General features: G+C 41.3%; 1 protein-coding gene, 1 long non-coding RNA gene and 1 pseudogene across 2 annotated transcripts; all 3 read left to right on the forward strand.

Annotated features, from left to right (window-relative positions):
• Positions 1-3,517: 3,517 nt before the first annotated feature.
• LOC122325201 lies at positions 3,518-4,174 on the forward strand. Its single transcript, XR_006247264.1, has 3 exons — positions 3,518-3,670; positions 3,786-3,935; positions 4,065-4,174. It is a non-coding gene; the product is annotated as an uncharacterized LOC122325201 (long non-coding RNA).
• A 7,974-nt stretch (positions 4,175-12,148) lies between these two features.
• On the forward strand, positions 12,149-15,535 carry wu:fi34b01 (vegetative cell wall protein gp1). The gene is made up of 4 exons (XM_043219950.1): positions 12,149-12,539; positions 13,720-13,869; positions 14,269-14,384; positions 14,459-15,535. Exons 1-4 carry the CDS (start codon positions 12,320-12,322, stop codon positions 15,533-15,535), a joined length of 1,563 nt encoding a protein of 520 aa, XP_043075885.1. The 5' UTR covers positions 12,149-12,319.
• A 2,741-nt stretch (positions 15,536-18,276) lies between these two features.
• On the forward strand, positions 18,277-23,318 carry LOC122325187 (annotated as a pseudogene).
• The last annotated feature ends 3,594 nt before the right edge of the window (positions 23,319-26,912 follow it).

A 26,912-nucleotide genomic window follows, 5' to 3' on the forward strand; every position in this document is an offset into this window, starting at 1 on the left:
GAGATGTATAGGAGTCTCATCACCAATGACCTGCACTGTCAGATACAAGATACTTTATTTTCTGATTTCGTTTATTTTCGTCTGTTTAATGTAAAATATACAATATAAATAGGTGTTGAGACTATTTCACTCAAACGGCTCTTTACGAGGAAGGATCAACCCAAGGCAAAATAAAACACAAGACAAGTTTTTGGATTTTAGCTTGCAAGGATTGTGCTGTCGTTTGCAAGCGGGAGAAAAGCAGGTTTCTCTCTTTGCCTCCTTTGCCTCCACATCGGTCTCAGTCCGCCTGAGGCGGGCCGGGCAAGCCCTTTGCCTCCTTTTGCCTCCGAAGGGTCAAAGTTGCATAATGTCAATACACAACTCTAACAATAGGGTTAGGTTCAGTGTTGAAAAGTGAAAATTTTTGTTTTTCTATGCATTTGTCTACTTGTTCAGTTTTTACTAAATTGCATTTTTAAATTACACTTTTATACAAGCCTTCATGAAAAGAATGGTTGGCACTTTTATGTATAAAATAACTACCATGACAGCTTGGCTGAATTAAACCCACATAGCAAAACTGGTTTGGCCCAGTGATGGGCCACAGAACCCACTTTCACTCGCCCCAAATACAGGAATAAATTACGTTATATGAGTGGGTCGTGGCATTGCTATATCTCAGCAAAATGTATGACTACAGCTGGCTCCTAATCTGGTTCTATGTAGGACTGAATAAATTGCTTCCACGTGTCAGCCTCAACAAAACCTTCATCTAGCTTTCGCTTTGGGCCACCTTGAAAAACATCTATGTTTCGTCCATGAACAAAAGGCACTGTGCACACAACTTTTCTGAATCTGATTCAGTCCACAAACAAGTGGCAATGTGCTTGAACATCTGACTCAGTTTATGAACAAGCAGCAGTGTGCACACAACTCTTCAACATCCAATCAAGTCACAAGTCCATTAACCTGTTGTACTCTCCTGACAGTTTGTCTTCATCCTCTCTCTCATGACGCCATCCCCTATCCGGGCCAGATATAGCTATTTTTGATGGTTGAGTCGATTTCTTTTTCTGTGGCTGCAGAAGTCAGGTGGTTTTGTGTCATAGCCATTGAAACATACAGCAAGTAAACATGGTTTGAAAATAGCTTTTGTATCAACAGCTAACGCGAATATTGGATTTTACAGAACCTATTGACAGATATTTTGTAACATTAGATTAGATTAGATTAGATTCAACTTTATTGTCATTACACATGTACAAGTACAAGGTAACGAAATGCAGTTTAGGTCTAACCAGGAGTGCAATAAGCAGCAAGTGCAGGATATAGGTACAAATATAAATATAAATTACAAAGATAAATATGTACAAATTAAATTACAGATGAGAAGGGGAATTTACAGTGATTATGTGTAAACAATTTACAGATCGTTATGTACATAAGAAAGAAAGAGCAGGATATACAGGATATGTATAGACAATTTTACAAGAGTATGTACAGTGGATATGTACATACATTTACAAAGATATATACAGTGGAGTGCAATGAATGTTAACAGTGCATTTTTGTATTTTTGTTTTAATGGGGTGGGTGGGGCAGACATCAGTGGGGGTAGAATTCAGCAGTGAGACAGCTCTGTAAAAAGCTGTTCCTCAGTCTACTTGTTCTAGTCCGGGAATCTGAATCGCCTGCCAGATGGCAGGAGGGAAAACAGTTTGTGGGCAGGGTGAGAGGAGTCCTTAAGAATACTGCGTGCTCGACGCAAACAGTGTTTCTTCTGGATGTCCTCAATGGATGGAAGTGGAGTTCCGGTGATGCGCTGGGCAGTTTTCACCACCCGCTGCAGTGCTCTTACGCTCAGCAACAGAGCAGCTCCCATACCAGACTGTGACACAGTTTGTTAGGATGCTCTCTATTGTACAGCGATAGAAGTTCACCAGGATGGCTGAGGACAGCTGGTTCTTCTTAAGATCTTAACATCTTAACATCTAAACAAAGATTGTAAATTGATGCAGATCAGTTTATTAATGAGCTCCTACCGGTTTCCAATATTGCTCCAGGAGAAAACCAGTCTAAGCAGTTGTTTTTTTTGCAGAGCCATGTGCAATTCAATAATAAGTACAGATATTTATACAGTGTAATTTTTTATTTAAAACAGAGTAATATTATTTAACAAGAACTTACTATAGAGTTAGTATTATGGTGTGGTTTAAAATTACTGCATGTAACTCAGTTTTATTACAGTTAGTACATGTAACAAGACATTGTAAATGAAAAATAACTGCCTTAATGCAGGATACGTCGATATTTCTCTAAAAACCAGGCCATGTTTGGTTCACATGCCTTTTGTCAGTGCTGACTGAAAGCAAACTGCCGGCTTCATGCCAAGTTAGGGCCGGAAGTCTTTGCTACCTGCGAATGTTCAGTGTTTGTCTTGTGAGGACACTTGTATTTACTACTCTGAAAGATTTTGTGGCTTAGGCTATTGTAGACTTGGATCACACGCTAATTGTAAACAAACAAAACAAAAAAACAAAAACACAGTAATTACTGGGCAGTAAAAGGTGAGAAAGCGTGCAATTTCAAACACAGCCTAGGGAACCGTAGACCAGCCAATCAATATCGAATAATAATTGACCATTAGCAAAAGCTTGATTGACATGCCATCTGACCAATCAGAACGTGTATTTTACGTTGCTGACCGATTCGCCCGACATCTAGAGCTGCCGTCAATAAGTATTGGTAAATGTTAAGTTAAATGTTTGTTGTTAAAAAATAAAATAATCTGTCAAAACGTGTGCACTTATTATTCTGTGGACAAAATCCGTGAACTTCGCCCTGATATGTTTATGCACTCGTGCGCTCATCTGATTTTCAATGCAGCTCAATTTGGTTCGCTTATGTAATCTTCTCACTCATTGAACTGTGACTGGCCCTTTACTGCAAATATACCATGGCTGTGACACTGAAGTAATGAAACTACGACGCATTGGGCTTTAAAAAAATAAATAAATAAAATAAAAATCACGTTTCTGATTAGTAACCACCGCTGTATCCTTCTATACTTAACCACAAATCAGACAGAATATTACATTAACTTCGGTGAACTTAATATGGTGTGATGTTCATTCATTTTCGTTTCATGCTTTATGTAAACATAAAAAGACGATCAGCTCAAACACGTGAACCCAAGAGGCAATATAGTGATCTGTCACGACGCTTTAAAAAACATAAAACGCTAGTTTGAATTTATTTTAAATGACACAATTTAAAAGCTGTCACCTTGTTTAGTATCAAAAGCAACGTGATCTGTCTTCTCTGTCGGTGTGTCTGTTTTTTGCTATGCATTTTCGTGAAAACACGTGTGTAGTGTGAGAGCAGCATTGCACGTCATGGCGACTGAAAACGGTCAATTAAACGGAACATGTGATTTACCTTTAAATTAGGCTTTAATTCATTGAACGTGTGAGTGCTTAAAGTGGCAGGTACCGCACTGTATTTAAGAAACGCATCACTTGCTTCATGGCGTGTGCTGTGATGGCGTCTTGGAAAATGCGGGGAAGGTTGTTGTTTTTATTGAGTATTTTAACGTGTATTACTTTAGTACACTGTAGAAGTTTGTCTCAGTTTTCTGGAACGGAAAAAACAAACGATGGACGTGGACGTGGTGATGCTGGAGTCTTGGGTATGTTATTAGTGCTTGCTGTAATATCAGTGTATGGGTTTTTTTTTTTTTTTTTTTTTTTTAACATAATAAAAAAAAATATATATATATATATATATATATTTTTTTTTTTAAGGCCTGTGGAACAAAATGTTCATGAAAGGGCAACTACTCAGTTCCTCTAAAGCAGCCTGGGATGCCATGTCTCCGAAGTTAAGGTGTGGTGGCAATCTCATGAGTTTACAACTTGGTGGTCCAGACGTGGCAAACGTTGAACTTTGTCAAGGTAACCTGTGAATTCCTTCCCCTTGCTTTCTAAATTTTATCCCAAATCAACTAGTCTTTTAGTACCAATTTGTCACAATAGCTACAGTCCAAAAGCTTCGTTTCTAATGGTCTTTATACCTTTTGACAGGCAATGGGGTGCCTGTTCCCCTCACTCATCTGCCACCTGACTGTGGTCACACCACACTCACTAACAGAGGTCTTGTCTATGCTACTCCCTATGATGGATGTGGTGTTGCGCAAAGGTATTGCTTTCTCTATTCTGTTTTGCATGACCACAGAGTACTGTTGACTAACTTGTATTAATGATTACTTTCAGGGAGGGCATTATGTGATGCAGATACTGTGGCAGGGAAACACTGCAGTAATATCTTGTCCTATGCCCTCCACCACTGCAACTGCAACACTGAAACCCCCATCTCCTGGTTATCAAGAGTATTTGCAAGGGTTTTGGCCTTTTCCAGTTATCTTTATCCTGGAAGGGTTTATTCTATGTCTATGCAAACAGACACACCTGTTACAACTACCGTAGTTTCTCAAGTACCAGATGGAAAGCCTCAACGTCCCAAATACCCCAGCTGCCTTGGCCCTATGGCTATCCTGGATACCCTTTGGTGACCCAAACCTTGTCCCATCCTCGGGCTCTGACGCTGCGCCAGGTGCCAAGGACCAGATGGAGAGCCTCAACGTCCCAAATTCCCCCAGCTGCCTTGGCCCTATGGCTATCCTGGATACCCTTTGGTGACCCAAACCTTGTCCATCCTCGGGCTCTGACGCTGCGCCCAGGTGGCCAAGGACCAGATGGAAAGCCTCAACGTGCCCAAATTCCCCAGCTGCCTTGGCCCTATGGCTATCCTGGATACCCTTTTGGTGACCTGGATGCCAAACCTTTGTCCCATCCTCGGGCTCTGACGCTGCGCCAGGTGGCCAAGGACCAGATGGAAAAGCCTCCAAGTGCCCCAAATTCCCCAGCTGCCTTGGCCGGGAGTGGCCCATGGGATACTGGATCCCTGGATACCCTTTTGGACCAAACCTTGTCCCATCCTCGGGCTCTGACGCCAAGTGCCGGGTGGCCAAGTGCCGCCGGGTGGCCGGCGCCGGGAGTGGCCGCGCCGGTGGCCAAGTGCCGGTGGCTGCGCCGTGGTGCCGCGCCAGTGCCGGGCGCCGGCGGGGCGTGCCGGGTGGCTGGTGCCGGGTGGCTGGCGTCCGGGTGGCCGGTGCCGGGTGGCCAAGTGCCGGGAGTCCAAGTGCCGGAGTCCAGTGCCGGGAGTCTGTGCGTCGGAGTCCAAGTGCTGGAGTCCAGTGCTGGAGTCTAAGTGCTGGAGTCCGCGCCGGGAGTCTCAAGTGCCGGGAGTCCGGTGCCGGGAGTCCAAGGCCGAGTCTAAGTGCTGGAGTCTGGTGCCGTTGCAGAGTCTAAGTGCCGGAGTCTAAGTGCCGGAGTCCAAGTGCTGGAGTCTAAGTGCTGGAGTCTAAGTGCCGGGTCTAGTCTAAGTGCTGGAGTCTGGTGCGGCTGCTGGAGTCTCAAGTGCTGGGAGTCTGGTGCTGGAGTGTGCTGGAGTCCAAGTGCCGGAGTCTGGTGCTGGAGTCCAAGTGCGAGAGTCAAGTGCTGGGAGTCAAGTGCCGGAGTCAAGTGCTGGAGTCTAAGTGCTGGGAGTCTGGCCAAGTGCTGGAGTCTGCCGTGCTGGAGTCTAAGTGCTGGAGTCCAAGTGCTGGAGTCTAAGTGCCGGAGTCTGGCGTGCTGGAGTCTGTGCTGGAGTCTGGGTGCCGAGTCAAGTGCTGAGTCCAAGTGCTGGAGTCTAAGTGCTGGAGTCTAAGTGCCGGAGTCCAAGCTGGCGTGCTGGAGTCTGCCGGGAGTCGCTGGAGTCTAGCGCCGGGAGTCTGGAGTCCAAGTGCCGGGAGTCTGGCGTGCTGGAGTCTATGCTGTTGCCGGAGTCCAAGTGCCGGGAGTCCAAGTGCTGAGTCTAAGTGCCGGAGTCTGGCGCTGGAGTCCGGAGTCAAGTGCTGGAGTCTGTGCCGTCCAAGTGCTGAGTCAAGTGCCGGAGTCTGGTGCCGGGAGTCCGGCGTGCCGGAGTCTGTGCGTTGAGTCTGGGAGTGCCGGAGTCTGGCGCTGGAGTCAGGTGTCGGGAGTCAAGTGCTGGAGTCCAAGTGCTGAGTCAAGTGCTGGGAGTCTAAGTGCTGGAGTCCAAGTGCTGGAGTCCAAGTGCTGGAGTCTAAGTGCTGGGTCCAGTCGGGCAAGTGCTGGAGTCCAAGTGCTGGAGTCTGGTGCGGGAGTCTGGTGCTGGAGTCTGGTGCCGGGAGTCCAAGTGCCGGGAGTCTGGCCGGGAGTCAAGTGCTGGGAGTCCAAGTGCCGGAGTCTAAGTGCTGGAGTCTAAGTGCTGGGAGTCCAGAGTGCCGGAGTCTGGGTGCTGGAGTCTGCCGGCGTGCTGGAGTCCAAGTGCTGAGTCTGGTGCTGAGTCTAAGTGCTGGGAGTCTGGTGCCGGAGTCTGGGCGCTGGAGTCTAAGTGCTGGGAGTCTAAGTGCTGGAGTCTCAAGTGCCGGGAGTCAAGTGCGGAGTCTATGCTGGAGTCTGCTGGAGTCAAGTGCTGGAGTCCAAGTGCCGGAGTCTAAGTGCTGAGTCTGGCTGGAGTCAAGTGCTGGAGTCCGGTGCGCGTTGAGTCTGCGTCCGCGCCGGAGTCTAAGTGCTGTGCTGGAGTCCGGCGTGCCGGAGTCTAAGTGCTGGAGTCTAAGTGCCGGGAGTCTGCCGTGCAAGCTGGAGTCTGGTGCCGAGTCCAAGTGCCGGAGTCTAAGTGCCGTGCCGGAGTCCGCGCCGGGAGTCCAAGTGCCGGAGTCCAAGTGCCGGAGTCCGCGCCGGACAAGTCAAGCCTCAACGCCCCAAATACCCCCAGCTCCCTCAACGTCCCAAATACCCCCAGCTGCCTTGGCCTATGGCTATCCTGGCTACCCTTTTTGGTGACCCAAACCTGTTCCGTCCTCAGGCTCTGACACTGACCAGATGGAAAGCGCCAACGCCCCAAATACCCCCAGCTGCCTTGGCCCTATGGCTATCCTGGCTACCCTTTGGTGACCCAAACCTTGTTCCGTCCTCAGGCTCTGACACTGGACCAGGTGGCCAAGGACCAGATGGAAAGCCTTGTGGCAAGATGCGTTGAATTAGGCTGGTAATGTGCTGCACGTGGCTTTCAAAGATTTGCCTCCTGATTTAATGGTAATCTAAAGTGATTCCTGTTCATGAACATGCTGGCTTCTGCGTTTTTTATTTTTTGTCCTGTCTTCAATTTTTCTAAATAAACTTGATCAAAAAATTAGCATTGTGTTTTTTTTTTTTTTTTTTTTCCTTGTAAGTGATTGGGAAATTGGTTATTCTATTACAAATGTCATGCTATACTACCCAGTGTATATTTACATTTTTCCACAGCATGTACCTTTTATCTGTGGAGATGCCATAAAACATCATCCTAGTTTACAGAAGTGAACATTGAAGACATTTGTGCACAGGCTGTTTTTGTAGAATACTAACCAGTCTAATGCACAGCTTTCTGTGAGAAGTGCATCACTGGTTTTTACAAACGCAAAAATGTAACGCTTTCACTTTATTTTAGTTAAATGTAATGGTTTACTAATTCATTCCTGCTGTATGACGGTCTGTTTCTTTAAAAAGCATTGAAATAAAAAGACCAACAACTGATAATTGTGAATTTAAACAATTACATTTAAATTGATTTTTTTTTTTCCACTGCACTTTCATTATAAACTTCAGAATGGGGCTTAATCTATCCTTTGAATGACAGCTGCAGTGATGCAGAGGAAAGCAGGACAGAGATCAGCTTTGATGCACCATTGTCACTCATGGTATAAAGTTCGCTGATAATACATCAAACAAGATCTGGATTCAGAGTTCTAGCGGCTGCAGGAGCAGGAGGCCCGTGTTGCTCTGGCCTTGGCCCGTCCCATGGCCTGCATGCAGGTGGAGATGGAGAGCTAGATCCAGTCACACAAGTGTCCAAGAATAGTACTGCATTGGGTTATTCTCGCTATACTTTCTCCTCAGATTGCTTGCTAATAAGAAAAAAACACAATACGCTCAACTATACTATAACATTGTTTTTGTGTTATAGTTACCACATCAGCCCTCATCAGTGAGTCTAATGAAGAGGAATCTGAGGCCTGTGGACCTGAGATGTATATGAGTCTCATCACCAATGACCTGCACTGTCAGATACAAGATACTTTATTTTCTGATTTTGTTTTTTTGTCTGTTTAATGTAAAATATACAGTATAAATAGGGTTAGGTTCAGTGTTGAAAGGTGAAAATTTTGTTTTTCTATGCATTTGTCTATTTGTTCAGTTTTTACTAAATTGCATTTTTTTTCTCTGTGTCGACTTTAGTTTTTTTTTTTCATTTATGTATTAGATTTTTCTGTTTGAGTGATCTCTTTGCGTTTTCACATGCATTACTTTAGTACACTGTAGAAGTTTGTTGCCATTTTCTGAAACGGCAAAACGAACGATGACGGTGGCGAAGATGTTTCAGCACAAATTGTGTCAGACCAAGAACTTCTCTAATATCAACCATTTCAGTGACGATGCTGCAGTTTCAGGTATGTCATTTGTGCTTGCTGTAACATCAATGTATATAAATATTTAATTGTTTGAATTGTTGAATGTACAACAATTATAAATTTCAGGTCTGCAGAAGAACATGTTTGTCAAAGGGCGACTACTCAGTTCCTCTAAAGGAGCCTGGGATGCCATGTCTCCGAAGGTCACACCACACTCACTAACAGAGTTCTTGTCTATGCTACTCCCTATGATGGATGTGGTGTTGTGCAACAGGTATTGCTTTCTCTGTTCTGTTTTGCATGACCACAGAGTAATGTAGACCAACTTGTGTTCATGATTTCTTTCAGGGAGGGCATTATGTGATGCAGATACTGTGGCAGGGAAACACTGCAGTCATTTCTTATCCTATGCCCTCCACCACTTCAAATGAAACTTTCCTGGGACCTAATATCTGCGTGTTCTGCTGCCTCCTCTTTTCCTAACACGCAAAGACCAGCAGCACCTGCAGCTTCTGATTCTGCAACAATGAAATCCCCATCTTCTTGTTATGGAGCGTATCCAAAGTGTTTTGGCCTTTTCCCAGTTATCTTTATCCTGGAAGAGTTTATTTTATAGCTATGCAAACAGACAAACCTGATAAAACTACCATAGTTTCATAGGTAACAGATGGCCAGCATCAACGTCCTAAATACCCCAGATGCCTTGGCCCTATAGCTATCCTGGCTCACCTTATGGTGACCCAAACCTTGTTCCATCCTCAGGCTCAGACACTGGACCAGATGGCCAAGCACCAGATAGCAAGCCTCAAAGTCCCAAATACCCCAGATGCCTTGGCCCTATGGCTATCCTGTCTACTCTTATGGTGACCCAAACTTAGTTCCGCTCTTCTGGCTCTGACACTGGACCAGATGACCAAGGACCAGATGGAAAGCCTCAACGTCCCAAATACCCTCAGCTGCCTTGGCCTTATGGCTATCCTGGCTACCCTTATGATGGCTAACCAAAACCCACAGAGAAACCAACTGCTGCCCTTACCAACACCTCAGCAGTTGCCCAAGAAACAGGGAAGCCTAACCTCTAAAGGACCCTGGAAGCCCGTTCCTCAGTATACTTATTACCCTGACTATCCTCCTTTTGCAATTATTTTATCCAAAATACCCAGTTCAGGTCATAGGTCATAGAGGTAGGTCATAATGGAGCTTTTTCTGCTTGCATCTGGTCAACTGATTGCTCATCGATTGTTCTATCATTGGGCAGGGAGTGACTCTGCGTCATCCAAGGATGTAGGATAACATTGGCTGGATTGTTTGCTGCATGCTAGAGCTCATAGTGCACTTTTGTATAAACTGGAAGGCCTAAATAATTCTCCTGCTGGCATTTGGCTGATGTTGTCTATTGCGTGTAAGGCATTGTATCATCAGGCTGTTTTAAGCTTGTTCGCGTTGTAGGGGTGTTTTGTTATTCATTTATAGTTCAAGCAGACGAGTGATTGATGCAGCGGATATGGGTGCCCACCTGACATTGTGGGTAGGTTCGGTTCCTTCACAAACTCGCTTTTCGTCTAGTCAGACTGAACAATCTCTTGGCTTCCCGGCATATTACCTGCTTGGCTGATGGGATCCAGATTTTTATTATTGATGTTTGTTCTCTATAAACTGTAAATCTATTGCAGACAGATTAGCGGCGTCGTTACGCTTTGATTTAGTTTCCCTACTCGACTGTTCTCTTTGTTTCCTTTTAAATTGTAACAAAACTTATCGATTCTTATCTACGCCTCTTACCGATTCCCTGTAGAAAGATCTGTGTTGCCTAACACTAAATTTATCTAATAAAGGCACCTGGGCTAGACTCAAGGAGACTGCATTAACAATACTGTATAAATAGAAAACAAGCATCTAAAATAGTCCCGTCCAGCCATCCTAAATTCCCGCTGGTCCCGTCTAGCCCAGATAAGGTTTCAGATTATCCATGCTCCTCCAGAGACTGCTCCTCAAAATCGCCCCTCCTGAATTAAGCACAGGAAGTTTTCAGGAAGTCGGGTATTTAGGTTAGAATTTGAGAACCCATTGATCTGCTTTAGAGGACATGTGATTTTACGCCGCAGTACTTGGGGATATAACCAATTTATGGAGCTTCAAAATAATGGTCACTATCAAAGCATTACCATGTTTGGAAGAGCCAGGATAACTGTTTAAAAAAGTCTGTTCGCTTGAAAGAAGAAAGTCATAAACACCTAGGATGGTGTCAGGTGAGTAAAATATGCTGTAGTTTTCATTTTTGGGTGAACTGTTCCTTTAAATTGATTTAGGAAATCGTTTGTTGGTGCATGTTGGACACGCACAACATCAGCAAATACTAAAATAAAAAGTAGTAATTATATTTAACAGAACTTATCCACGCTCACGTTGTAACAAATATAAGGTTTTGGACTTTCCCCTTACTTCAAACAAATGCTTAGTTTGTGGTTCATTTATTATTAGTAAAAAGCGATACAATAAAAACAGTACAATGGCAAATCCGCATAGGTCTATATTAAGCAACAAACTTTTATTAACAAAATTAATAAGACTAATAAAACCTACTTGCATTGAAGGTCTTTTCTCTCGATTAAAACAAATGCTTAGTTTATAGTTCATTGTTTCATTTTTTCTATTTTTATAAAAACAATAAATACAATCTCACTTATATTAAACAAAGAAATTAAACTTAACAAGAGTAGCACTTTTGGATCATAGTGTTTCGCATTAGTCTCATAACTTGACCGACTCTCCAACGCAACCAAATATTTATTTTAGGACCTTGGGCCCACCCACCATCATACACAATGTATAATTCCTGTTTCTTTGTTTTTTTTTTTTTTTTTTTGTCAAAAGAAAAAACAAAAAAAAAAACAATCAAAGGTTTATTTCTCCAAATAATGCAGTTAACCCAGGTAAAATGATTGAATACCAAACTTTAGAGGTGGAAGCAGCATAGTTTATGCTACTGAAGGATGAGACACAGATGGACTTTCTTCAGCAGGGCAACAATCCAAAACGTCCGGGCTGTCCAGAGGCCCCAGAAACCGCAGCAATGCCCTTAATAAATTGTAAATAAAGATTATTGGAGTTTTTGTGTTTCATTTAATGTTTAATTCCATGATTTATGCAGGTTTTTGTGATTATGTAGGCCTACTAGCAATTTCTGAGTGAAAACCTTTTATTTATTTTTCATTTCATTTTTCAGAAAAATTAATAAAAAGTTCTTTAACCAGTTTAACATAATTTGATGTGTGTGTACAGTGCTGGACAGTAATTGATTACATGTAATCCGGGCTCCATAATCAAATCGTGATACCAAAATGTTTTAAACATATTACACAAATTACACATTTTAACACAATAACCCCAATTCTTTTTTTCCTTTGTAAAATTGTACTGCTTTTATTACAAGCCTTCAAAAATAATGGTTAGCACTTGCATGTGTATAAAGTAACAAGGTCGACAGCTGTGCTGAATTAATACTCAGTGTTTGTCGTGTGACGACACTTAAATGTGTTACTTTGGTTTTAGTTGCTTGGGCTGTTGTAGATTATCGTTTCACGCACTATTCTTAAAAACAGTAGTAAGTATGCACACTGTTCTGGGCAGTAACCAGTTAGAAAGCATGTCATTTCAAACACAGCCTAGCAAACTATAGACTAGGCAATGAATCTCGAGTAATAATTAAACGGATCAGGTGATTTACCTATAAATTACGCTTTAATTCGTGGTACGTGCGAGTGCTTAAAGTGGCGCGGTAAAGCGTGTTTAATAAACGTATCACTTTCACGAGCTTGTGCTGCGATGGCGTCTTGGAAAATACGTGGACGGTTATTAATTATAGTTTATTTTTTCACGTGCATTACTTTAGTATACTGTAAAAGTTTGTTGCCGTTTTCTGAAACGGAAAAGACGAACTATGAAGGTGGCGACGATGTTTCGGCACAATTTGTGTCAGGTCAAGAGGGATATTTTGTGCCCTTTTCTAATACTGACTTTCTCAGTGACGATGCTGCAATTTCAGGTATGTCATTTAGTGTTTGCTGTAATCGCAGCAAAAGGGTGATTCTTGGACTACGGGCACTTTTATGTTTTTTTTAATCATAATTATAAAATAAGAGTTTTAGACAAATTCCTATTTCTGTATAACAAATTTTAAAAACTTTACTGCCTTTCCGTTACTTTTTTCCAACAATGAAAATACAGTTTAAAATGACTTCTGTTAGCTACTAATGTATCTGAGTTAAGCACTAGCAAAATAATTAAAGTGCATTCAGGCTTTTAACGAGACCGCTATGTCTGTCGCACAGTATTTGTGTCCTTTCCACCACAACACTGTTAATGTCACTTTAAAATGTTTGTGAAAGATTGTTTAGGTGGTTTCTATGGAAATTTTCGGTGACATCAGAGCACGTGTCGGACATTGAGGGAATTAAAATTTTCAAAAATTCTAACTAAATATCAAAGCCATTGTTTGATCAGTTAACATTTATTCCACGTTACCAAACATGCTATACCTGCAAGGTTGTTTTTAAAAATCTAAACATGTAAGTTAAGAGAAGTTTAGGATGACAAATTGATCATATTATTGCTTATGTTTTGCCTTGCCATCAGATGTTTACAGTATGCACTGTTACTTTAATCTGTGAGACATCAGTTTTGTATAAATTCATGATTAATTTCCCTAATCTCGTTTCACTAAATTAACAATTCATTGTCATTTCTGTCACCACACACATTTTTAAAGAATTAAATTTGAGCTCGTTTCTCTGCTTAATAAAAAAATCAAATGACGCTTGACTTATGCAATCCAATATTAGATTGAGTGACCGGGTGCAATTCGGCATTTGGTCCTAAAGGCAGTTAATTCTCACTGACAAATGTATAATTACCATACGTTGTGGAAAAACTAGTTGATGATCTTGGACCACTCTTGAATGGCATAAGTTGTTCTGTTTTTAAATAATGGCTCTATATTGAGATTTGTTCATTGCCGCTTTGGGGAAAATAAAAATAATGTATGATTTCTCTAATCTAGGTTTGTCCTCTTACAGACCTTCAAACTTCTTCTCTTTTTTTTTTTTTTTTTTTTTTTTTTTTTTTTTTTTTTTTTCAAATTCCAAAACTAAAAGTGCACCTAGTTGAAGAAATGCCCATTAGTACTTCAGTTTTGTCTGTTTGAATGTATGCTAACTAAATTTTAGGTCTGCAGAAGAAAACATTCATTAAAGGGCAGCTACTCGGTTCCTCTGAAGCAGCCTGGGATGCCATGTCTCCAAAATTGAGGTGTGGTGACGATCTCATAAATTTACAACTCAGTGGTCCAGAGGTAGAAAATGTTGAGCTTTGTCGAGGTAACCTGTGAATTCATTTTTCATTTGTCTTCTAAAGATTTTGATCCTAAACTGTATTTGAGTTTTACTAGTTTGCTTGTCCCACGAAGGCTATGTTCACACATCGGCAGAATATGGTTGTCAGTTCATTATTTGAGTCCTTTTTAATATGGTTACTGATAAGGAATGCGGGCATGACTCCCGTTGCACATTCATAGAGACAGAATTCTGAACACGACATTAAGCTGCTGTGTGAACGAGATGTTTTAAAACTCACACCTGTAAGGAAAATATGGTTGTCAATCCCAAATAAAGGACCGACAACCATATTCTATTGCTGTGTAAACATGGTCTTAGACTCTCATGCATCAATACAATTTTAGTTGTTGTTTTTTCAATAGTTCTTATTCCTTTTAACAGGTAATGGGGTGGCTGTTCTTCTCACTCATTTGCCACCTCACTGTGGACACGCCGCACCCACTTATACAGGTCTCGTTTATGCTACTCCCTATGATGGATGTGGTGTTACGCAAAAGGTACTGCTTTCTCAATTCTTTTACATGAGCACAGAGTAATGTAGACCAACGTGGATGTTCATGATATCTTTCAGGGAGGGTATTATGTGATGCAGATACAGTGGCAGGGAAACTCTGCAGTCATTTCTTGTCCTATGACCTCTAACACTGCAAATGAAACTTTCCTGGGACCTAATCTTCCTGAATATTTGAATATTCTGCTGCTTCCCTCTCCTCCTGATACACAAAATCCAGAAACGCCTACAGTGACACAAGTGTCTGATTTTACAACATTAAAAAACCCACCTTCTCGTTATCCCCAAGTGAGCCTACAAGGTTTTTGGCCTTTCCCCAATTATGTTTTTCCTGGAACAGTTTATTCCATAGATGAGCAAATGGAGAAACCTTTTACAACTGCCCTAGTTTCCCAAGGACCAGATGGAAAGCCTCAACAACCCAAATACCCCCAGATGCCTTGGCTTTATGACTTTGTTGGTTACCCTTATGGTGACCTGAAACCTGCTCCATCCTTTGGCTCTGACAGTAAATCAGGTGGTCAAGCACTGGATGGAAAGCCTCCACAACCCAAATACCCCCAGATGCCTTGGCTTTATGACTTCGTTGGTTACCCTTATGGTGACCTGAAACCTGCTCCATCCTCTGGCTCTGACAGTAAATCAGATGGTCAAGCGCCATATGGAAAGCCTCAACAACCCAAATACCCCCGGATGCCTTGGCCTTATGGTGACCTGAAACCTGCTACATCCTCTGGCTCTGACAGTGAATCAGATGGCCAAGCACCAGATGGAAAGCCTCAACAACCCAAATACCCCCAGATGCCTTGGCTTTATGGTGACCTGAAACCTGCTCCATCCTCTGGCTCTGACAGTGAATCAGATGGCCAAGCACCAGATGGAAAGCCTCAACAACCCAAATACCCCCAGATGCCTTGGCTTTATGATTTTGTTGGTTACCCTTATAGTGACCTAAAACCTGCTCCATCCTCTGGCTCTGACAGTGAATCAGATGGCCAAGCACCAGATGGAAAGCCTCAACAACCCGAATACCCCCAGATGCCTTGGCCTTATGGTGAACTGAAACCTGCTCCATCCTCTGGCTCTGACAGTGAATCAGATGGCCAAGCACCAGATGGAAAGCCCTCAACAACCTGAATACCCCAGAAGCCTTGGCCTTATGGTGACCTGAAACCTGCTCCATCCTCTGGCTCTGACAGTGAATCAGATGGCCAAGCACCAGATGGGAAGCCTCAACAACCCGAATACCCCAGATGCCTTGGCCTTATGGTGACCTGAAACCTGCTCCATCCTCTGGCTCTGACAGTGAATCAGATGGCCAAGCACCAGATGGAAAGCCTCAACAACCCGAATACCCCCAGATGCCTTGGCCTTATGGTGACCTGAAACCTGCTCCATCCTCTGGCTCTGACAGTGAATCAGATGGCCAAGCACCAGATGGAAAGCCTCAACAACCCAAATATCCCCAGATGCCTTGGCTTTATGACTTCGTTGGTTACCCTTATGGTGACCTGAAACCTGCTCCATCCTCTGGCTCTGACAGTAAATCAGATGGTCAAGCACCAGATGGAAAGCCTCAACAACCCAAATACACCCAGATGCCTTGGCTGTATGACTTCGTTGGTTACCCTTATGGTGACCTGAAACCTGCTCCATCCTCTGGCTCTGACAGTAAATCAGATGGTCAAGCACCAGATGGAAAGCCTCAACAACCCAAATACACCCAGATGCCTTGGCTGTATGACTTCGTTGGTTACCCTTATGGTGACCTGAAACCTGCTCCATCCTCTGGCTCTGACAGTGAATCAGATGGCCAAGCATCAGATGGAAAGCCTCAACAACCCAAATACCCCCAGATGCCTTGGCTGTATGACTTCGTTGGTTTCCCTTATGGTGACCTGAAACCTGCTCCATCCTCTGGCTCTGACAGTAAATCAGATGGTCAAGCACCAGATGGAAAGCCTCAACAACCCAAATACCCCCAGATGCCTTGGCTGTATGACTTCGTTGGTTACCCTTATGGTGACCTGAAACCTGCTCCATCCTCTGGCTCTGACAGTAAATCAGATGGTCAAGCACCAGATGGAAAGCCTCAACAACCCAAATACCCCCAGATGCCTTGGCTGTATGACTTCGTTGGTTACCCTTATGGTGACCTGAAACCTGCTCCATCCTCTGGCTCTGACAGTAAATCAGATGGTCAAGCACCAGATGGAAAGCCTCAACAACCCAAATACCCCAGATGCCTTGGCCTTATGGTGACCTGAAACCTGCTCCATCCTCTGGCTCTGACAGTGAATCAGATGGCCAAGCACCAGATGGAAAGCCTCAACAACCCAAATACCCCCAGATGCCTTGGCTTTATGGTGACCTGAAACCTGCTCCATCCTCTGGCTCTGACAGTGCACCAGATGGAAAGCCTCAACAACCCAAATACCCCTGGATGCCTTGGCCTTATGGTGACCTGAAACCTGCTCCATCCTCTGGCTCTGACAGTAAATCAGATGACCAAGCACCAGATAGAAAGCCTCAACAACCCAAGTACCCCCTGATGCCTGGGCCTTATGGTGACCTGAAACCTGCTCCATCCTCTGGCTCTGACCGTAAATCAGATGGTCAAGCACCAGATGGAAAACCTCAACCCAAATACCCCCAGATGCCTTGGCTTTATGGTTATGTTGGTTACCCTTCTGGTGACCTGAAACCTGGTCCATCCTCTGGCTCTGACAGTGAATCAGATGGCCAAGCACCAGATGGAAAGCCTCAACAACCCAAATACCCCCAGATGCCTTGGCTTTATGGTGACCTGAAACCTGCTCCATCCTCTGGCTCTGACAGGGAATCAGATGGCCAAGCACCAGATGGAAAGCCTCAACAACCCAAATACCCCCAGATGCCTTGGCTTTATGACTTCGTTGGTTACCCTTATGGTGACCTGAAACCTGCTCCATCCTCTGGCTCTGACAGTGCATCAGATGACCAAGCACCAGATGGAAAGCCTCAACAACCCAAATACCCCAGATGCCTTGGCTGTATGATTTTGTTGGTTACCCTTATGGTGACCTGAAACCTGCTCCATCCTCTGGCTCTGACAGTGAATCAGATGGCCAAGCACCAGATAGAAAGCCTCAACAACTCAAATACCCCAGATGCCTTGGCTTTATGATTATATTGGCTACCCTTATGATGGCAAACCAAAACCTGTAGAGAAGCCAACGGCTGTCCTTACCAACACCTCATTAATTGCCCAAGCACCAACAGAGAAGCCTTACCGTCTAAAGGTGCCTGGAAATCTATTCCCTCAGTATAGTGATTACCCTGACTATCCTTACTTGCAAGGGTTTTATCCAAAATATCCAGTCCAGTCTCCTCCCAGAACTCCCACTGCACAGCCTATAACCACCACTCCTCAACCCTGGACTACAACTGCTGCTGCTAAATGCAGACCCTTTTGCCAACCAGCCTCCTTATGTGCCTCCCCAGCATTATGTACCTCCCAGCTCTGTATTGTATGAAAAGACCCTTTGCACTTAAATTTGTGGACTTTTCAGACCCCCACTCTTTCCCATGAAACTGAGGTTTGAATTTCGATGCTTTGAATTAGACTGGAAATGTGCTGCATGTGGCTTTGTAAAACATTGCAGCCTCGTTTATTGCTGATACTGCAAAGTGATTCCTGCTCATGAACATGCAGGTTTTCTTTTTGGCTTTAATTTTCTACAACTGCTCAATAAATTTGATGATCAAATGACTTTGTCCTGGGGCAGGAGGGGGTATATGGGTGGTGGTGGTGGTTGTCATTGTTGTTGTGTGTGGGTTTTTATTTTTTATAAATCCAAGGTGACCGTTTCAACCCCTTGTTTAAATATAAAGCTGTGGTTCCTGCTGGTAGATAACATGCCACAGTGGGGAAATGGTTTGATGTGAGATTGGTACATCTAGTATGAAATTGATGCCAAAACATGTATCTAGTTCATGCTTTTTTTTTTTTTTTAAATGCATGCTTTTTTTTTATTGTGAGATGCTTGTGCTCCTCCTTCAGTATGCTTGCGCGTGCACTCCCTCCTCCCCCCTCCTTTCATGTGTGTGTGATGCTGGTCTCAAGGGTGTAGCTCAGACACTGCAGTAGAAGGTAGGGCTTGGCTGCTGCACTATACAATGCGCTGAAAGATGGTGCACCAGGAGAAATGTGTTTACCAGGTAAGATGGGTCAATATGTTTTGTAGTGTCGATGTTGTGGCATCGTTGCGTCTTTTATGAGTGTGTGTGTGTGTGTGTGTGTGTGTGTAAATACATTTGTCATATTTACGAAGTTGTCGCATGTGAGGTGGTTAAGATTTTTTTTTTCTGATATAAAGGAAGAAATTATGCGCTGAATGATTTCTGTTGAAATGCTTGTAGATTTAGTTTAATGATTAAAACGAAGGGGGAAAAGGTGCTGCTTGGATTGGAACTAATTCAACCCGTCCCACACAAGGTCATTTTTTTTTTTTTTTTTTTTTGTGTAAGATGGTTGTATTTGCTGGAAGTGACAGCATCTCCCACTAATAAAAGCAATTGAATCTAGCTGTTGTTCAAATTGTACTGGAAACCTGGTTTACCGATTGCTAATATTACATCACAAACCGACTACTGATGTTTTTTATTTGCCTCTGTAATTTGTGAGCGTGTTATGAATCAGCATCTCTTCTGCCCTGTGCATCTCTTCATCTAATGTTTATCTCAGTGGAACTGCAGCCTGGGAAAAATGTGTATCCACGGATAGAGGCAGGTAAAGTTAGCGACTTTTTCAGTAGTAGGCCTGATTCCAGTAGTAAGTGCAAGGATTTTTTTTTGCATATTAGTCATTCTGAGCCCCAGAAGGCAACTGTGTTGCTATGGCAATGAACTGAGTGTAATAAGATCTGGGAGAATGTTATTCTAGCCAGTATAGCATAATCAGAAATAGTCATAATGTTCTGTTAGATGTATTTACCCATTTGTTTAAAGTTATCTGGTTTTAATAATCTGGAAATGTTAGAACAAAACCATTTTAAAAATATTTTGAACTTTTTCCAGAAATGTTTTAGTTGATGATTATTATTATTATTATTATTTTTTCTCAATGTCCAGAGAACATTTTAAAATGTTTTTATAGCTTAACTGTAATTTAATTTTAATTATAATAAAAAAATATATATATTTTATTATTATTAGCTTAAATTATCAAAAGCTATTTTGGTATGTGGACATGTTTGTCAAGTGCCTGAGGTCTTCCTTCACGTGTACTGCCTCGGGTCCCTCTTCTTTGTCTCTGTCATTTGTTGGAGGCAGTGATTTTGCCACAAGCACACAATCAGAATTTATATTTAATACATTCCAATTTATATCCTCAGTTTTTTCCCACAGCGATACATTCATGTCCTTGAAATCTAGAACATTATTTAAACGCTGTCACAAGCACTGAGTAGCCGTATAGCTGTATGGAAAGTGGATGACATCTATTTTAAAATGCCACATCAAATATTCCCGGGTTGCAAGGTTTTCTGTGGCCTACTACATGCTGAGCGTTCTCTTCATTTATTGAAGTCGACTGTGTTTTCCGTCAGGCCCAGAGGAATGAGAGAAGTCCATTAGGCAGAAGCTGGCCCTTGGCAGTTTCTATGACGACGGACTGGTTACCTTTACTGGCTGCAGCAAGAGCAGCAAGAATTGCCTGTCCTCACGGTCAGTGTGCACTTGTGTTCAGTGGGTTGATGGTGTTTCTTATGTAATGCTGATTGTTACTTGTGTTTTTACTGATCGACTAGTGTCACTGTATACGCTTCTGGTCAAAGGTTTAGAATAATTATGATTTTAAATTTATTCTCCCTTTCACCGAGGCTACATTTATTTATTTAAAAACACAGTAAAAGCTTGAACATTGGGAAATACTATTGCAATTTAGAATGATTGATTGTTTTCTACTTAGTAAAAAATATTAAACATTAAAATTCAGCTTTGCTAACACCGAAATAAATTAAAATGTAAAATATATTCATTCAAATAAAATAAACCAAGTTAAACATTTGTTGTAATATTTGTTTTACAGTATTTTTGATTGAATTAAGGCAATTGTTTTCAATAACGTTCACGGTCTTAATTATGCCAAACTGAAAATAAAAATCTAAATGTGAAATATTTTAAGGTTCTGCTGATAATTTTTTTTTTTTTTTTTTTTTGTCATCCCTTTTGCCACCAGGAATATCAAGGGCTCTTAATCACTGAAAATACCAAATATATATTTGTTTTCAGCATATACTTCATGCTAACTTGAGTAGTCTACCCCATTTCTCATATGACATCCAAAGTCGGCTTTGTTTCCAAACAAATGTTTGACAGAAAAAAAGAAAATCTTACTTTGTGACTATTTTAGTCTGCGGTGTTTATTGTTTAATGTTTGAAGCACTTTGGGAAGGATAAAAGAGTCTTTCAACTTGACACATTTTCTTAAGAATAACACTGTGAGAAATTTAGACAGTGCTGATGTAGAGAGGCAAAGATGTTGTAGAGAGTAAAAATATAAGCAGTTAATCTGCAAAATGTTTCTACAAGAATTTCCTCAAGAGATAAATATTTTTTTTTAATGCTAAAAGTCAGAAGATGGGGGTAAAGATGGAAACCTCTTAACATTTATCACTTATATTATGACATTTTATTGAATCGCAAAGCCATGTTTGTTGGTGTAGTTGATGCTTTTCTGTGTCTTTTCTCGTTATTGCAACTACATTTTAACGAGGTTTCTAGGAAAATCCAATGTGTATAAAAATTTTGGTGCATACAGTATTTTCCCACGCTATACCCCCAAAGTATACATTTCTGCAGAATAATTTTCCACAGCATGCACCCTTATCTGTAGAGATACCACAGAACCAGGTTCATCCCAGTTTACAGAAGTGAACTCTGACATTGAAGACATTTCTGTGTAAAGGCTGTGTTTTCGTAGAATACTATTAACCACAAAAATTCTACTGCAGCTGAAGAGAAAAGTCTAATACACAGCTTTCTGTGAGAAGTGCATCACTGTGGTTTGGAAACACTGAAAATAGAACTTTCACTCTTTCTCTATTCTCAAGTGTTTATTTTAGAGTAAAACTTCCTGCTATATATGACTGAAAGTAGACTATATGGCTGCTAAAGTAATTTCCTTTCTTTAAAAGTATAAAGTAAAATAAAAAGGTCAACAACAAATTATATTACATTAAACTGATATCCTTCAAAATCTTTTCCACTGCACTTTCACTATAGGCTTCAGAATGGGGTGAATCTACAGATGTGCTTTGTGAATGACAGCAGCAGTGACCGAGAGACAGTGATGCAGAGGACAGCAGGACAGAGACCAGCTTGGACACCCCATTGTCACCTATGGTATAAAGCCTTCTGATAATGCATGAAAAAGCTCTTCTGCTGTTTGGAACTGTGATAAAAAAAAGCGGTTTAAGTCTTTGTTTGTGTCTCACTACAGAGCAAACAGAGTTCCTCTCTGTCTGGCCGGAATACGGAGAAGAAGACCTGGACTCTGAGGATTCAGAGTTCTGGCGGTTAGCCAGGCGGTTGCAGGAAGAGGCCCGTGTAGCTCTGGCCTTGGCCGTCCCATGGCCCGCATGCAGGTGGAGGTGGAGAGACAGATCCAGCTACACCACTTGGGTCCCCAGTGTGAACCTGGTCAGTCACACAAGTGTCAAGAATAGTGCTGCGTTGGGTTATCCTCGCTGTAGTTTTCTCCTCAGAGCGCTTGCTAATAAGAAAAAACACGGTGCATTCAACTATACTTAGCGTTGTTCTTGTGTTATAGTTACCACATCTGCCCCCACATCAGTGAGAGTCTAATGAAGAGAGGAATCTGAGGCCTGTGGACCTGAGAGATATGAGTCTTGGTCAGTTACAGGTCATCACCAATGATTTGCACTCTCAGATACAAGGTAAAAACAGAAATATTCAGAATAACCACCTAGTTTTTAATATCTTAATTTTCTAATAGAATTTTTTTATGCCTGTTTTAATGTCTAAATGAATAAAAAAAAACAAACAAATTGAATATACTTTGTGTGTGTATAATTACTGCTGGATCATTAATCACACCTAAAATACTATTATTATTTACTGTTTATATTTAAGTATATATAAATACACAAACATGCGTTTTAATAATTATTACATGCATCTACATTCTTAGAATTGATCATATTACATTGATCAGTTTATCTACACACAGAAAGTATAAAAAAGTAAATATTATTATAATTAAATATTATAACATTCAATAGGCTAGTATTATTATTTTACATTTACATTGTAAATTTCTTGAAAAAAAATGTTTCTTGGACTGATTTCATGTGACACTGAAATGAATGCTAAATCGCCATTTTAGGAACTTTTTCAAATATATTTATATGGAAACAGATATACTTTACATTTGTCATAATATTTCACATGATATTAACTGTATTAGGTGCAAAAAATAAAATTCTTTCATAATAAATCTTACTGACCCTAAACTTCTGAACATTTTTTCCCCTCACACATAGTCTACTGTAGTTATATGATGCAGCACCTAAAGAAAGGAAAGTAATTCTTTGTAAACAATTCTAAAGAGGCTGATTTGACTTGTGAATTGGGTTGCAGGTCTGAATGAGGAGCTGGTTCAGCTGTTGCTCATGAGAGATGAGCTACACATGGAACAGGATGCCATGCTGGTAGATGTGGAGGATCTAACCAGGTTTAGCCGTGACCCATTTAAAAGCATCTTAAATTAGAGCTTACATGCACATCTAAAAGGTCTTTTCTTTCATGTTTTGAACAGGCATGCACATAGCCAGCAGAGGCACATGACAGAGAAATCTGTGAGCAAGGTAAAGCAGCTTGCCACGGTCGCTGTGATTCTCCATTTTGAGGCAAGCGGCGCAGGTCTTCCGACCTCTTGTGTTTCACTATATGACGCAGTGTACTCACTATAGATCCTTTTTATTTATTTTTTTCAACTAGATGTGTGTGTTTTGCCTACGTTTCAAGCTTCGTGTGGATGTATGTTAATTATACATGCTGTAAGTGTTCGTGCATGCCCACACCTTAGCTGAGGGTTACACACTCACTTTGTCTATCCTTCATAATGTAGAAATACAGCAAGAATCGATCACTGACGGGCTGGATCTTTTCCCTGTACAAAATATCTGCTGGTTTCACGATACTGAATGAGAATGGACACAAACAGCTCTACAGCGGGAGGCTAGTTCACCCACAAATCATAATTTATTCACCTTCATGTCAATCTTTAAGAAGATTCGCAAAGGATGTTTCGGAGCTGTTTTTGCCCATACAGTGAAAGTCAATGGGATCCAAAGCAGCATTAGACCCCGGCGACTTTCATGTTAGAAATATTTCATTTTCCACAGAGAAAGGAAAAAGTTATTCAGGCATTCGTTTTTAGGTGAACTATCCATCAGCTGGTAAACTGCTTCTCTGTGCAGATCATTCACTTATTAACCTTCTGAAGTTTACTCTACTCTAAAGTTTTACTCTGACGGTGTTTGCACTGGCTGATGTGCTGTGTATGGAGCTCTCCTACCTAAAATATAATCAAAATGTTATTTGTTTGAAGCTGCCTGGTGTGGTGGTAATGAATTCTTGTGTTCACAATGAACTATTAACGTCAGTCTTTTAAGAATGTCTATTTTACTTACTTTTTCATCCAAATGTGGCATTTCCTGTTTCACGGATGTAAGTGACACAACATGGTTGAAATGCTGTATATCTTTGTTGCACAGAACTGTAAAATGAAATTATGAACAAATAAAGGACTTAATATGGGCCATGAAATGGAATTAGAATTGTGTTTTTCTTTTAAATGTTAGTTCAGCCAAAAAAATGAAAATGAATCCATGATTTACACAAACTCAAGTCATCCTAAGTGTATATGACTTTCTTTTATCAGGCGAACACAACCAGAGTTGCACTGGCTCTAAAAAGGCAGTTAATGGCTAATATTCAGTACTCCAATAGAAGTCCAATAAAGTTCATCCATCAAATTAAGCATTCCACACAGCTGAGGGTTAATAAAGGCCCTTCAATCATTTCAATCAATCATTTTTATTTATATAGCGCTTTTAACAACACAGGTTGCATCAAGCACTGTACAGTATAATGACAGGGATATATAGTGTGAGTGACCAATTTCTTATTAAATGCAGAGGCGGTCTCTGTAGTCAATTCAACGATAGTCACTAGAAGTTAAGTGTCCCCAACCAAGCAAGCCAGAGCGACAGCGGCAAGGAAACAAAACCCCATGCATATAGAATGGAGAAAAAACCTTAGGAGAAACCAGACTCAGTTGGGGTCAGTTCTCCTCTGACCGGGGCTTGCACTTAACCTCCAGTTCAATTTTAAACGCAGCTGTGTCAGATAGTGTAAATGATTTGAGTGTGTGCGTGTGTGTGTGTGTGCATCAGGATCTGGTGATCTGTCGACCAGGGCGCATCTAGGTTTTCTGGTCTCTGATGAACATAATCTCTGGGTGCTGATCCACCATCTAGTCTGGATACAAACTGTGAAAACAGATTGAGAAAGAAACAGGACTAATATTAGCGTAGATGCCATTCTTTTTACGATGTCACAAGTACATCGTATTTTAGGAAGTAGTGTTCGGTTCCAGCAAATCTAAGTAATGCAGCCTAAAAATCCTTTAACGGATTTGAATAATAAAAAGGTGTGTTGGTGTGTGTATGTGTAGGCTAAGTTAAAAGATGTGTCTTTAATCTAGATTTAAACTGGCAGAGTGTGTCTGCTTCCCGAACAGAGTTAGGGAGATTGTTCAGAGTTTAGGTGCTAGATAGGAAAATGATCTGCCGCCCGCAGTTGATTTTGATATTCTAGGTATTATCAAATGGCCAGAGTTTTGAGAACATGCAGCGGACGTGCAGGACTATAATGTGATAAGAGAAACTCGCTCAAGTATTGAGAGCTAAACCATTCAGGGCTTTATAGGTAATTAATAGGATTTTAAAATCTATTCGATGTTTGATAGGGCCAGTGCAGTGTTGACAGAACTGGGCTAATGTGATCATACTTCCCTAGTTCTAATAAGGACTCTGGCTGCTGCGTTTTGGACTAGCTGAAGTTTGTTTATTAAGCGTGCAGAACAACCACCCAATAAAGCATTGCAATAATCTAACCTTGAGGTCATAAGCGCATGAATTAATATTTCTGCATTAGAGGTTGAAAGCATAGGTCGTAATTTAGATATATTTTAAGATGGAAAAACGCAGTTTTACAGATGCTAGAAACATGATTTTCAAAGGAAAGATTGCACCAGTCAAACAGCACACCTAGGTTCCTAACTGATGATGAAGAATTAACAGAGCAGCCATCAAGTGATAGGCTGTGTTCTAGATTATTATATGTGGGGTTTTAGGTCCAATTATTAGCACCTCTGTTTTCAGAATTTAACATTGAAGTTACTCATCATCCAGCTTTTTATATCGACTGCACATTCTGTTAGATTCTCAATTTGGTGTGTATCACCAGGCTGCGCTACGAAATATAGAAACTGAGTATCATCAGCATAGCAGTGTAAGCTAACACCATGACTCCTGATAATATCTCCAGAGGTAACATGTAAAAGGTTGAAAAGTAACGGTCTAAGCACAAAGCTAGCCCGAGAACTCCATATTTTCACTTTGGATCATTATGATGCCTCCTCGACCCAATTACACTGACTGATATAGCGGTCAGATAGATATGAGATGTAAACCATGCTACTAAGCGCTTCCTCTAAATGCCAACATAGTTTTCTTAGTCTATCCAAAGAGAATGTGTATTCGATAGTATCGAATGCTTTCGCGTAAGATCTAATAGCACTAATGCATATTTGGAAGCATCTGATGCATATTTGTAAATAACAACAAAAATCATATTTAAAATTACATGAACCTTAATCTCTAGCTTCATAAATTCTGGCAAAAAACATAGAAGCGCATTAAGAAACAAAAACAAAACACGGTCATGAATTGGAAATGCAAGATGAGGATTTATAAATGCATTTTTGTATAAAAAATATCTCGATTCGCATCAGAACGCCTTTATTAACCATTTTTATTATGGATGAATGCACTTTATTGGACTTAAAATCTCAGCACCCATTCGACTATTATAAAGCTTGGAAAAGTCAACTTGTTTGTGACTGATTGCATGCATCTAATAGAAGAAACCTTGAGGATGAGTAAATCATGGGGTAATTGTCATCTTTACTGTAAAACTATCCCTTTAAGTCCCAACTGTTGTAGAGTCACAAGGGATGAGTACAAACTTTTCCGAGTGTCATTGTGGTTTTGTATTAGGTCAGTCCCAAAAATGAAACCTGCCAATATTAAAAATAACTGTGTAAAAAAAAAAGTACCTCTCTGTCTTTATTGAGTTAACTTGTCAAATTTTTGTACCAAGATCTCCACAAGTGGAATAAAGCAGTGACTCTAGCACTTTGTCATGAAGTGTCAGCATATGG

This window comes from Puntigrus tetrazona, chromosome 2 (genome assembly GCF_018831695.1).
Source record: "Puntigrus tetrazona isolate hp1 chromosome 2, ASM1883169v1, whole genome shotgun sequence".
Classification (NCBI taxonomy): Eukaryota; Metazoa; Chordata; class Actinopteri; order Cypriniformes; family Cyprinidae; genus Puntigrus; species Puntigrus tetrazona.

Bases quoted from the DNA above. Each gene is read 5' to 3' on its own strand.
- wu:fi34b01 (XM_043219950.1), top strand. From the start codon at position 12,320: ATGGCGTCTTGGAAAATACGTGGACGGTTATTAATTATAGTTTATTTT. The intron at 13,870-14,268 runs GTAACCTGTGAA...TCCTTTTAACAG, and splicing joins AAATGTTGAGCTTTGTCGAG to GTAATGGGGTGGCTGTTCTT. The intron at 14,385-14,458 runs GTACTGCTTTCT...GATATCTTTCAG, and splicing joins GATGTGGTGTTACGCAAAAG to GGAGGGTATTATGTGATGCA.